The sequence below is a fragment of the Ascoidea rubescens genome, assembly GCF_001661345.1.
Source record: "Ascoidea rubescens DSM 1968 unplaced genomic scaffold ASCRUscaffold_1, whole genome shotgun sequence".
Classification (NCBI taxonomy): domain Eukaryota; kingdom Fungi; phylum Ascomycota; class Saccharomycetes; order Ascoideales; family Ascoideaceae; genus Ascoidea; species Ascoidea rubescens.
In genome coordinates this window covers 1,470,098-1,483,374 of record NW_017962913.1, presented here as the reverse complement: position 1 = coordinate 1,483,374, position 13,277 = coordinate 1,470,098, and the positions used below count along the sequence as shown (strand labels likewise).

The 13,277-nt window shown below is 32.8% G+C and overlaps 8 protein-coding genes across 8 annotated transcripts; 5 read left to right on the top strand and 3 right to left on the bottom strand.

The window, feature by feature from the left end:
- Positions 1–452: 452 nt before the first annotated feature.
- Positions 453–1,016, top strand: ASCRUDRAFT_67907 (uncharacterized protein; the record flags this gene model as incomplete). The annotated part of the gene is made up of 3 exons (XM_020191446.1): positions 453–490; positions 566–797; positions 906–1,016. 3 exons carry the CDS (start codon positions 453–455, stop codon positions 1,014–1,016), a joined length of 381 nt encoding a protein of 126 aa, XP_020050152.1.
- A 173-nt stretch (positions 1,017–1,189) lies between these two features.
- On the bottom strand, positions 1,190–2,347 carry TFB4 (TFIIH/NER complex subunit TFB4; the record flags this gene model as incomplete). The annotated part of the gene is made up of 1 exon (XM_020190154.1): positions 1,190–2,347. One exon carries the CDS (start codon positions 2,345–2,347, stop codon positions 1,190–1,192), a length of 1,158 nt encoding a protein of 385 aa, XP_020050151.1.
- Positions 2,348–2,584: 237 nt separating this feature from the next.
- On the top strand, positions 2,585–4,906 carry SIF2 (Sif2p; the record flags this gene model as incomplete). The annotated part of the gene is made up of 3 exons (XM_020190206.1): positions 2,585–3,011; positions 3,246–3,906; positions 3,991–4,906. 3 exons carry the CDS (start codon positions 2,585–2,587, stop codon positions 4,904–4,906), a joined length of 2,004 nt encoding a protein of 667 aa, XP_020050150.1.
- A 457-nt stretch (positions 4,907–5,363) lies between these two features.
- Positions 5,364–7,826, top strand: MMS4 (Mms4p; the record flags this gene model as incomplete). Its single annotated transcript, XM_020194302.1, has 3 exons — positions 5,364–5,446; positions 5,531–7,417; positions 7,475–7,826. The coding sequence occupies 3 exons, from the start codon at positions 5,364–5,366 to the stop codon at positions 7,824–7,826; spliced, it is 2,322 nt and encodes a 773-aa protein (XP_020050149.1).
- Positions 7,665–8,884, bottom strand: FES1 (Hsp70 nucleotide exchange factor FES1). Its single transcript, XM_020192364.1, has one exon. The coding sequence runs from the start codon at positions 8,849–8,851 to the stop codon at positions 7,970–7,972; it is 882 nt and encodes a 293-aa protein (XP_020050148.1). The 5' UTR covers positions 8,852–8,884; the 3' UTR covers positions 7,665–7,969.
- Positions 8,885–9,436: 552 nt separating this feature from the next.
- Positions 9,437–10,789, top strand: MEK1 (serine/threonine protein kinase MEK1; the record flags this gene model as incomplete). Its single annotated transcript, XM_020189413.1, has 2 exons — positions 9,437–9,817; positions 9,890–10,789. Coding segments are annotated over 2 exons (1,281 nt in total), but the record flags the coding sequence as incomplete, so codon positions are not given.
- A 465-nt stretch (positions 10,790–11,254) lies between these two features.
- On the top strand, positions 11,255–11,947 carry VID24 (glucose-induced degradation complex subunit VID24; the record flags this gene model as incomplete). The annotated part of the gene is made up of 1 exon (XM_020190241.1): positions 11,255–11,947. The coding sequence occupies one exon, from the start codon at positions 11,255–11,257 to the stop codon at positions 11,945–11,947; it is 693 nt and encodes a 230-aa protein (XP_020050146.1).
- A 454-nt stretch (positions 11,948–12,401) lies between these two features.
- On the bottom strand, positions 12,402–13,268 carry ASCRUDRAFT_78845 (mitochondrial carrier; the record flags this gene model as incomplete). The annotated part of the gene is made up of 1 exon (XM_020194301.1): positions 12,402–13,268. The coding sequence occupies one exon, from the start codon at positions 13,266–13,268 to the stop codon at positions 12,402–12,404; it is 867 nt and encodes a 288-aa protein (XP_020050145.1).
- Between the last annotated feature and the right edge of the window lie 9 nt (positions 13,269–13,277).

The following is a 13,277-nucleotide window of genomic DNA, read 5'->3' as shown; positions in this document are numbered from 1 at the left end:
ATTGATTTGAGGATGGAAGCCAAACTTCAGAAAAAACATGAAAAAACATTGTAAACATACTCTGTAGAAAATTAATTTCTTTATAAATTGATGGAAGCAGAAAAAAAGGGAAAAAAGTGACTGTTTTTTTGACTGTTTTTTTTCACTTTTCTTATATTTGCACTGGCACTTATCAACACGAAAGCGTAAATATGGGAACAGTTAAGGCCGGGTATTAACACGTGTACGGTTTGCGTTTTTGTGGGGACTTGTGATATTAAACAATGAGAAAAGCGCATTTTGTACAGCTGTTGCGGGTATTGATGTAGAAGCCGCAGCCCTAGGGCTTTCTAGGGCTTATTAGGGCTTCTTGGAGGGAAATGAAATGATAACAGATCACTGATAAAGAGGAGCGATAAAGCGATAGAGCAATAGGGCGATAGATAAAACAGACAAAACAGACACAACAGAAGATGCCTCCATCACCAATAAGAGAAGACTTGGTTGTTCAGTATGTTACACAGCAGCAGTGCTTTCTAGTTCTGCCTTTGATACTCCTCTCAACAACCTACTAATGCCTCCTCAGATATGTGCACATCCCACTCGAACCCAGATCAAATCCAACTGGGACTTTGATCCAATCAATGCCAATGGCTGCTATGTTCATGAAAAATAAATTGTTAGGCTGGAGTGGTCTCACCTTTGCTGTCCAGAATTACTTGACCTTCCATCACGATTTAAAACAGCCAGAAGATGCTGCAAGTCCTTTATTGTCCTTAGCCTTTGGTTTTGGCGGTTTGATTGCTAGCTACACTGATGTATGTATTTGGCTTTCGAGAATTGCAAAATTCCTTTATTATTCTATAATATCCCATCGTATGTACTATAAAAGTCTATAGCTGACTTACTAACCCGTTGTCTTTTAGTTTATCTTTCCTGTTCCAAAATCAACCAAAATCATTGGTAAGACTGCTGAAAAGATTGCTGAAACTGTGACTTCAGTAGTTTCAAGTGCCACCAGCACTGCGACAGCTTAATGTTAAAATTTAATTTCAAAAACACTTTTTTTAAAAAAAAATAAATCAATATATATTTACATATCTTTACTTTCAATTCACAATTTATCAATTGATAAATCAACTTAATAATTAATCTAACAATTAGTTTAATTCAATTCAATTTAATTTAATTTAATTTAATTTAATTTAATTTAATTTCCTGGAGTTGAAGGTAAAGGAGTGGAGACTGGAGTTGGCGTCCCATTTGTATCTCCACCATTTCCATTATTACTGGGATTTAATTTTTTTTTCTTCCTAAATTGATTTAAATCAAATGCAGGTTTTCTTCTTAGTTTACTCAATATCTTTAAATCGAATTTTGAATCACAAGTTGGACAGATATTGTTTTCGGGAATCCTGCTTAAAATGCATAAACAAACTGAACAAACGTATCCAATATCCACAACTTCTCCAGTGAGAAAACACGACGCCCTGAAATCAATATTCACATCAGTAGGCAATATAATATATTTTCTTAATGACGGATCAATAAAAAATGTTGTAGATAGATATTGAATTATCCCGTCGATTTCGTTATCATTTATAAATGAGTATATCCCGTTTGTAGTATCCGAGGCCTGTTGTAAAAAAGTTGATTTTGAAGAAAACTTACAAACATCAATCGGAATCCTCATCTTTTGTGCAGCAAATATACAGTTCATCAATGGAATATACTGTAATGATGAATCATCTGAAATTCCCATGATTATTATTCTCGCTTTGATTGATAACGAATCATCAAGCATTTTCAATTTATTAATATATGTCAATGCAAGACTAATTGAACCAGGAATAACATTTTTATGCCCCTGATTTTTGTTGTTATTGTTATCAGCAGTACCATTGTTTTCACTACTGCCACTGTTTTTAGCACTAATATCCTCATTTATCAACTTGTCAAAGTTTTTTAGCACACTCTCGTCCACTATTTTGAACTGCCTGTAGATGTTCGAGTTCTTCAAGTACTGATGACTGCTGCTGTGTCCATTTTTCGCTATACCATTGCTTCCGTTGCTGCCACTGTCGCTGAAATCACCAAAATCAGGATACAAAAATTTAGCCTTGCCTTCGTGAGCAGCAATAACCGCCACCTTATTCGAGTTGTTCAACGAAATGTGGGCATTCAAGTGAACAATCAAGGCCTTGATAACCTTTCTCAACGGATCTTTGCAACTGTCTCTCTTTATCACACGCCTCCATCGTATGGGGTCTGTTTCTATGATCACTGTCAACAAGGAGGGAGTCTCCTCAGGCACCTGAAACGTCTCGTTGGAGGTGGTCAAGAAGCTCTTTCCCGTAATATCATCCATCGACCATACACTTCTCTGTCCACTGCTCGATTCCTCTCTTTCTTCAGCACTTAATTCACGCATCTGCAACATCCGCCCAGATCCGCATGTCCATCCGCACATGGAGATCATCCGGCTGACGTAATCCGCATCCTCTGACAGAAACCACAGAATGGTAGATATTTCTATTTCGTATCTTTATTCTCTAATTCTGCTTGATGCTTCTCACTCGAAATCAATCTGGCCCAGTGATCATCAATGACAATTACTAGTGATGAACTAAACTATCTCATATGGAGGTATCTCCAGGAAACTGGTCTAGAAATATCGGCGTTTGCTCTCCAGGAGGAAACCAGAATTCATGAATTGGAAGAGAAATATTGCAAGATCATTCCCTTGGGCTGCTTGATAAATCTAGTGCAAAAGGGCATATTTTATTGCGAAGACGAATCCTTAGTCAACGAAAATGGTGAATTGAAGTCTAAGGATGAAGTCGTAAGCTCTTTTTCTTTATTTGGTGCTATTAAAAAGGACTCGATGAAAAACAAATCATTAGAATTTAAAGGAAGATTTAGGCTATTGAACAACGACAATGAAAATGACCAAGACGAAGACGAAGACGAAAAGCAAAATGAAAATGAATATCAATATGATCAAAATCACAATCATGACAAAATCCCAGAAAGTTATTCCGAATTCCAGGATACTTTTGATAAAAATACTAATAAAAATTATCAAAATAATAATTCTGTAGATAAAAATAACCAAAATTCAAACGACCATAAAACAGAAAATAAAAATAATAACAAACTCAATTCTAATATAGTAGAAGACATGGAAATAGAAGATGAAAATGCTAATGATAACCAAACCAAAAATCAAACCAACCATAAAATTAATAATGGAAATGGCAAAGAAGTCAACAATAAAAATAAAAATAAAAATAAATTGAAAATTAAAAATGAAAATCAAGACAAAGATAAAGATAAAGATAAAGATAAAGGTGAAAATCAAATCGAAATTGAAATTGAAAATGAAAATGAAAATGAAAATGAAAACTCAACTGATAAAAAAATTAATGATAATCTTCTAATTGAAAAAGAATCAGAATCAGAGAAAAAAAAGATAATAATATTAAAAGATTCAATCAAATTTTCTTCCAGTACATGTTGTGATTGGAATCCAAATTCAAATGCAAATACTGTATTAGCTTGGGGTCAAAATAACGCAACTTCAAAAATCGTCGTCGTCTCTCAGGATTCCACTCAAATATTACAGGAATTGTCTTTAGTTCATCCATCAACAAATTTTACTGCAAATCAAACTTTAGTAAGTGAAGAGATAACCTCCATATCTTGGTCTTCAATGGGTCCTTATCTTGTAACTGCTGTAGAAAATGGCGAATTAAGACTATGGACTGCTGAGGGAAAATTAAGAAACGTAATGAATTTACATCACAATCCTGTTTTGGTGATTAAATGGAACTTGGATAATTCTTATATCTTAACAATTGATACCAATAATACTTCTATAATCTGGGATGTTAATACTGGTACTTCCGTACAGCATATAAATTATGAGTTTTTACTAAATGAACATCAAAAATATATAAATTTTAACAACAACAATAACAATAACAATAATCCCTTCAACTCACAAAATAGTTCCAACAATAAAAACAATCCAATAGATAAAACTGATTTATCCTCAGACATAAATTTAGGAGTTGACGCCTGTTGGATTGATAGAACTAAATTTTTAATCCCTGGAATTAGCGGCTCAATGTTAATAATGAATGTTGGTGAAATGATTCCTGTAGGTTATTTACAAGGTCACACATCATCCATTGGATGCTTATCATACAGCAAAGAACTTCAGCTCTTAATTAGTGGTTCTGATGATAATACAATAAGAATTTGGAAAGGTGATTCATTTTCAAGTGCTCAAGTCTTATATGGCCACTCTCAAGCCATAGTAGTCGCAGAATGGTTAAGTTCTGAAATAATTTTAAGTGGATTTAACCCACTAATAGTAAGTTGTTCATTAGATGGTTCTATTCGGATTTGGGATATTATCACTGGTAATACTATTCTACTTTCCATCTTGAATGGCATCCCCATATTTTGTGGTGTATTATCTTCAAATAAAAATTGGTTTGCGACTGGTGGTATGGATGGAATCATATCTATATGGGATGTCTCACCAAAGACATTGGTTAAGAAAATTAAGCACATTAAGAAAACAATTGCTAAATCCGAGGATATTGAGCCAAAAAATATAGAGAATGAAGATGATGACAATAAGGATAAAATTTTCATTGGTGAATGGATTGGAAGAATTAAACCTGTGGCACAATATCATTGCAACCAAGATCCTAATCTTGACAACAAAAATAAAGATAACATAGAGGGCTCTCTAAATGATAAGCTTGCTGTCGACGAGAATCAAAAAAATAAAAATTCCGATGACTCCAATTTTATTGCTGCTTTATCATGGAGTCAGAACTCAGATAGATTATGTGTATCATATTCCAAATCTCAGAGTGTCATTATCCAATGGCCTCCTTTCACAGATAACTAAATCTGCATTTTTTTCCTGTTATTTTATATAATCTATTTTGACTTTCTTCCTTTTTTTTTCTTTTCAATTTTTTTTTTTTTGAAGTTTGATAGATATTACTAATATTTATTCTCAGTTCTTTTTTGGGCTTTTTAACTTGTCTTGATTTTTTTTATATTTGTACCATAAAAGGTTTTACAATAAAAGTATTTTAATAATCTGTTATTATTCCCAGATCAATATTTCAACAAAGCTTTGGATGCAGGATTTTGAAAGAAACGCTATTGTTTATATTTTCCATCTATTTCGGAAAATCAAAACACAAAATAAAAGCTGCAGGTTTGGGTAGAATTGAAGCTTCCTTTTAGTTTCCAGGTTATTGACTATGAAGATAGGTTGAAACATAACAGACCATTTTAGCTAAAGTATTTGTTTTCTCATTTCAAAGAAAGACTGGTTTAAATGATACTAATTGAGAATGTCTCAACACGAAATTATTGATGTGGAGGCAGATAAATTAGCCACTGCAACAAAAGTAACTAAAGAGCATTCATTGCTATTGTATGTATTACATGTATATCACGAATCACTATATTTGGACAAGCAGTCTGGAAAAGAACAATATTAACACAAATCTTGTAAAAGTGTGTATGATTCCGATGTCACAATGTTTAAAGGTCTGTTATCATCATCTCCTTCCAAAAAAATACAGAATAATGAAACACCAAGTGTTTTTTCTAAAAAAATAATTGAACATGATATATCCAAACATAATCCTCTAAGTTCTCCTGTACAAAGAAAGTCTATCTATGCCTGTAGCTTATCTGATGATAAAAATGAAATTGAATATATTGGCCTGAATATAAATGAGAGCTCAAATCCAAACTACATCAAATCAAATATAGTCTGCGAGGATTTTTCGGAAATCGAGATATTGAATGAAACACCAGCAGAATTTAAAAAGAAGGGCGAATTTGATCATGATAGAATATCTGATACGCTAATTGTTTTATCTGATTCAGATCCACCAGATCGAGGCCTAGATCTAGATTCAGATGTTTTCAATTCATCAAAGAAAACGCTTTCAGCTATTTTTAATGATAGAAATGCTGATAAACTCAAAAATAATTCCCCTACAACAAATTTAAAAGATAAAAATAAAAGTTTGTTAAAACCTGTTAAAAGAAAGTCAAATAGTACAAATTCCTCGCCAGTTTCCAAAAGGATTAAAAACAGAACAAAATCACTTGGTTTGTTGCTTGATTTTACTTCGGATATAGTTTCCAGCCTAGGATTGGAACCTGATTATGAATACGATGATGGAGTGATTTACAATAATTTTAATGAGAGAATAACTCAAAAAGTTAACAATAAAGGAAAAGAAAGAGGAAAGAAAAACCCCCCAGAGAAAGAAATAATAGACCATGAATCTCCAAAAAAAATTAATGATAATAACAAAAAACAATTTCCAATAAAAGTATTTTCCAGTTCTCAGGGAAATAATAGCGTTGTAAACAATAGCATATCATTTTTAGAAGATCCTAGTTTATTGAATCCCAGAATAAAAAACTTTTTACCAAAAAATCTATCAAATAATAATAAAAATGAAAATTCTAGTTTAAAAGTTCCAAACGATATACTGATAATAGAACTTAATTCAGATCCAATAACCAATACTCCAATTTCAAAAAAATCAACCAAAAATACAAGACTTGATAAAATTTTTTTGGCTGATTTATTTGGAAAAAGTAAATCAGCCCTAGATTTTGATTTAGATTCTGATCCTATTGTTTGGACTCCTGAAAATAAAAAGGTTTCAAACTTTTTGAAAAACAGCACAAGAACAAAAACAGTGCCATGCTTACCAAAATTAACATCAAATAACACTAATCATTCTACCCCTAAAGCCACTCGGTCAAAAACTTTTCCCAGATCTATCGATGAAAGAAATTCTGATTTTATTAATTATGATAAAAAATTACTAAAAGAAATAAATAAACTTAAAACTAAAGAAGATTGTTTAGCCGAAATAATCATGGATATTGAGGAGTCTATTTTTAACAATTTAAGTAAAAATGCAAATCTCAACGAGTTTTTTGACCCAATTGAAATCAAATCACTGAGATCCAATAACAAGTTACCTTTAATAACCTGGACCAGAAAAATAGTATCCGAGTATGATTCTAAGAGAGATATTTTTGTTCCTGTTGCTGAAACCAAAAAAAAGGAAAACATTGCAGCACTTTATTATTCGGCTTCTGAAATTATTGAAAAAATTCAAAATAATGTATTAAAAGAGGAAATTATAAGTTTAAAGACGAATGGAAAGTTTGAATTGATTATAGTGATTGCTGAAGGATTCAATACTCATTTAAGAAAACTTGAAACATCTGACAATAGAAGTTACGCTTCTCGGGTTCGAAAAGTAATGAGCACATCTGAAGAGCTTTCAATAACAAGTAACAATAAAAGCAAATTGTCAAAAAAAAAGGAAGTACCACAGAATATTAAAATGACAGCAGAAGAAATTGAGTTATTTTTGATTGAACTTGAAATTGAGCTAAAAGTGTCTTTCTTTCCGATCAGTAGTGGTCAGGATGGAATCAACTGGATTAAATCTTTTACTTACACAATCTCTTCTGAAATTTACGATAGTAATATGAGAAATAGTGAATTTTCAAATATTGGTGTCATTAGATCAGGAAGAGATGCAAACGACTGCTATTTGAAATCTCTTCAGCAGTTTAAATTCATGACGAATAATATTTCAAAAAACATATCTGAAAAGTTTCCATCTTTAATGTCTATTCTGGAAACATATATTAAAGGTGATGGATTGGGAAAAGGGTTTGATGGTAAAAAACTCGCGAGAGATTCACTTGATGTTTCATTAAAAAAATTGTTTACTTCAAATGATCCTAACGAGATCTTAAATAATTAAAAAAAATTACATTTAGATGAAAAGTTTGTTATATTATAATATAAAAAAATTAAACAATAAAGCGCTGTAACTATAAAAAGGAATTGAAAGCCAGTATAAAAAAAGTGCAACCATAAAAATAGTGAAATAAAAATATTAAAAAACTAAACAGTTAAACTTTGAACAAGTTTATAATCCTCTTTTGATAATTCATTTTTCACATTATCTAAGTTTTCGAGTAAGGTAATAATATGACTTTTTTCTTGGTCATTAAAATTGTAATTATGGCTAATCAATTGACCGATTATGTTTAAGGAGTTATCAATGAAACTTATCTTTTCAATATTTTGAGTTGCCAATTTTGTTAAAATTTGTATAACTTTTTCATTTTGAATGAAATTTTCTTTTTTTTTATTGAAAGCTGTTGATAATAAAGATGATAATAAGGACAAGAATCTTAATTGCAACTTATAATTTAAAAGGTTATTTTTTCCTGTTTCAAAAATTAAATCGGAAACTATTAACCAACCATTTTCAGCTTCAAATAATTCATAACCTTTTTCGAAGTTTCTGCATGAATTAGATAATGCATATAAAGCTTTTATTTTAACAGATGTCTGTTCGCTTTTATCGAGAGATATTTGAATTAATTTTTTGATTGAATTGTCATAAGAAGTAAAATTTTTTTGGGATTTTGGATTATTTTGAACAGCGGTTCCAATGATTGAACAAACCAATGATCTAATTGAAGGTTCTTTTGCATTTAAAAGGTTTAATAATGGATCCCAAAGTTTTAAATTCTGGATATTATTGGCATTGTCGAGATTTTCAATTAACATTTCGAAATTATCTAGAGAGATCTCTCTATTTTCCAAGGAAAGTTCAGGATTGGATGCATTTTTGAGATTTTCTCTCATCAACGTAACATCATCAACAACATTTCCAAGTAATTGGGCCAAAGCATTGGGATCAGGATTTCCTGCTCTTTCTTTGGCTTGAGCATCTCCCTGGGTGTTGGCAATTGACCACTGCAAAAGTTTCTCCATTGTAAGCTGATAATGTTGAAATCAATAAGACTGTTGATAGGAACTGGTTTGCTTTTATACATCTCAAGTGAAAACAATGGAAAAAACAATTTTTCTCCAGAAGGTTCTAGAACTCAATGCATATATATGCATATTGGATATTGGGCCCAGAATGGTGGTTTGGATCCAGCAGCGCGGGTTTGGTTTTATCTTAAATAAGGTTTGGGGAGCCTACAACATTGGTGTTGTTGTATTTGGTGATTTGGGAACAGAAATTACCAAATTGCAACGATATAAATAGGACAATGTATTCCCTTTTTTTTTGTTGGTTTTGATTTGTTTTTGTTGAAAGAACGCTTCTGGTGCCTTGCGACAATTTGTGAAAAAACAGTAAAAACAATGACAATTTCAATATCAGATAGCACAAACAGTGAAGACAATGTCAGTGATTTTATATTTAACGACTCTTTTGCAGAACGAAAGGTTTCTGGGATGTTTATCATTGATCCTGAGTCTATCCAACCACATATATTGGATTTTTCGGTTTGTTCTACATCAACGTCTACTGCTAATGAAATGGAAGATGAGTTTTTTAATAGCTTTACAATTAAAATAACCAAAAACAAGATATTTAAAATCGGTAGAAATAACACGAGTAACGACTTGGTTATAAATAATAATTATATTTCTTCTGTTCATTGCTCAATTTGGTCAATTCATTTTGACGATGATTCGTTGCCATTAATCTATATAAAGGACGAGAGTTTGAATGGGGTTTTCCTAAACAAAGAAAAATTGGGGCGAAATCAGATCGGGTTGTTATGTAACAACGATGAAATCGAGATTAAGAATGGGTTTAAGGCTAAATTTTTCTATCCACCAATTTTCAAGCATATGTTGAGAAATAATCAAAATTTCAAACAAGCTCAAGTTTCTAAAAATTGGTTTATTTCTTCAATTAATATTGGGAGTGGGACTTTTGGAAACGTATTTATGACGAAAAAGATCAGCAATAATAGTGATATTAACAATGGTAATAATGGTAATAATGGTAATAAGGTTAATAGAATTAGGGAAGCGAATAAGAATAGTGATAGTGATAACACTAACACTAACACTAACGCTAACTTTAATATAAATAGGTTTTGTGCAGTTAAGATATTGAAACAAAATGTATCTTTAACTGAATCAAAAATATTGAAAAAATTAAACCATCCTAATATAATAAAAGTACATGAAACAATAATTAAAAACAATCAACTTTATATATTTGAGGAATTGATCTGTGGAGGCGATTTATTTTCATATTTGGCAAAGGGAGATTGTTTAATTGCCTTGCCTGAGCCTGAATCTTTATTAATCATATACCAATTGTTGTTGGCGTTAAAATATCTTCATGATAATAATATAGTCCATAGAGATTTGAAATTAGATAATGTTTTACTTCACAAACCCGAGCCTGGAACGAGAGTTATTTTGACAGATTTTGGTATTGCAAAAGTTTCTCAAAACAATAAAAGAATGCATACGATTGTGGGAACTCCTGAGTATTGTGCTCCTGAAGTTGGTTTTGCATTAAACATTAATAATCATAATAATAACAATAATCATAATAATAATCAGAACAACAAAAATAGAGTGAGCTATATTAACAAAACTGGATATACTAAAAAATGCGACATTTGGTCTCTAGGAGTAATAGCGCATATAATACTTAGTGGAATATCTCCATTTTATGAAGATGGTAATGAAGCCAGTATAATAAAGGCTACAATGAAGGGGAAGTTGTACTTCAATCGACCACAGTGGCTGAAAGTGACCAATAATTCCAAAGAGTTTGTGAAAAGCTTGTTAGGAATCAACCATTGGAACCGACCCGATTGCGATGGCTGTTTTAATAAGCCCTGGATAAAAAATCATTTAGATTATCTTGAAAAAATCTATCATAGAAAGGTATTAAAAGAGTATCACACCGATGGCTCTGTATTTAATAGTTTTGCTGCTGATAATGATATAACTATGCTTTCATAACCGAAATCGAGAATAAATTGCTTCAAGAACGATAAACGTACAAACCGTAAAGATTCGAAACACACTTCCAAATGCAAAAGAAGGTCAGGATATTGGTCTACTAGGTTTTCGGTGCAGCTTATGGATAATTTCCTAAAACTGAATCGCTTGAGATCCAGTTCTATCACATAATCCTACATTTTACTCTGAATATTCCCTATTTGATCTCTCTTTCTTGTTCTTTTTCTTGTTCTTCTTCTTGTAGATACAACTACCATGCCTCTGTCGCCATACCACCAAACTCCTTTCCGGCATCTGTTTCAAGGCTCGTTGCTTTCACAAAACAGCCCAACAGAGGCTCTCGCAGTACCAAAGGTCTGTTTTTCGCACCATAATCACGAACCCAGGGAGCAAATGCATGGCGAATCTGAGTCTTCCTCCTCCAGAAACAGCTCTGGCACCAAAGTAAACATATCCTCTGAAGCACTCTCCTACGACCAAACCATCCCCAGAACAACCTCCTTCTTGAAACCAGGCTCCACCTTCTGTGGGTTTCAGCTCAACTCCAAGTTCAAGTCCAGGAGCAAAGTCACCATCGAGCTTGTCGACGTCGACTTGACCAAATCAACGCTTGCTGGCTTGCTCACCATCAAGAGCTTGTCCTCAATCGACTACAAGTTCACCACCTACTTTGTTGGCGAGATCATAAGCGAAAAGTACAACTTTCTCACCCGAAAGCCTGATTGGGTGTCCAACGATGCCATTGATGTTCACCATTGGTCCAAGTTTCCTTCCTGGAGAAGAGATTTGAAAGCAAAGGTCGAAGCAGAGACACACAACAACTCGTTATATGTTCACAGAAGGTTTTTGGACGAGAACTATGTTTACATGAGATGGAAGGAGTTGTTTTTGTTTCCTGATCCTGACCAGGTCCTTGAAAACTGCTCCTTTGATGGCTTTTATTATATCTGCTTTAATCAAACGATTGGCGTTATCACTGGCTATTATTTCTATCTACAACCAGATTTGAATATTCAGTGTAATTCAAAACTAGAGTTGGCTCATATTCCTGATGGGGGAATGAGCGAGTCCTTTGAACTACTTTAATTTTGTTTTTATTTCCAAGTTTCAAGCTGTTTTATTTCACTTTCAATTTAGTTTATTTAATTTTATTATATTTTATTATATTTAATTTTGTTTTATAATTTCAAAAAGATAGAGCTGGGCTTGTTTTTTTTTCTTCCAAACTTTTCAATTTTTTTGCTTTATTATTTTCTTTATTATTTTCCTTATTATTTTCCTTATTATTTTCCTTATTGGCTTTTTAAGTGTTCATTTATATACTTTCTTAATACTGTTTTAAATTTCACACCTTATCACATATTTATAGACATATTTCATGTTATTTTTCTTTTAATCCTTTTTTTTTATTTTTGCACTATATATTTCCGAAATAAAATCAAGTTACCAATTACCATTAAATACAACATAGTTTATAACATAGTTTATAATATATTTTATAACACAATTTATAAAATTAACAATGCAGCTCCAACCTCACTTAACCAAGGGCTCTCATGGCTAATTCAAACGCATAAAACGTAACTGCATTAACTGGCCCTGCTCTTAATATTGTTGGCAAAAACCCATTGAAAAATGGCTTGATTCCTCCAGCTTTGTAGGTTTTGCTGGCACAGTCCAACATAGACTTGTACACCTTATTAGACAAATCGTCGGTTTGCATCTTAGTCTTGATAACATCAATTGGATAGGACGTGAACCACATCGAATAACCTGCTGCTGCTCCATAAAGACACAACCTCAACCCAGGAATTTCTTTTCTATCAATCTGGTTTCTGCTGGTGTCATATTTAACCAACGCTTCAAACGTCATGAAATAGATTCCAATTCCATGAGACTCTCTGATCAATGTGGGCCCCAATCCTCTCATCACACCGGTAGCAAACCCAGATTGCTGATGGATCTTTCGAATACAATCAATGGGCCCATTGTACAATCCATTTGCTGATGTTTGTGTTTGCAACCTGATTCTTATATGCTCAATAGGTGCTGCCAAAAACCCATTGGCAAATCCAGAAGCACCTCCACAGAGATAGAACTGCAACGAAGATAGCGAAGTGTTCTCCCCCAATCCCTTTGAAACATTCTGGGTTCTGAAAAACCTTTTCATGAACTCATTCACCCCAAACTGAATCGAAACACAGGCACCAATTCCCACCAATGGTGTTAGTGTGCCCTTGTAAAACCCCAATATCCCTTCGTTTTTTAAAAGCTGCTGCACAACGTCGAGGGCCCCACTGTATTTTCCTGGAGGAGCACATTGGAGTCTCACCTTCGTCGTGTCGAATGGTTGTCCAGCAAGAACCTGGGCTATTCCACCACAAGTACCAGCTGAAACATCCTTCATAACTCGAAC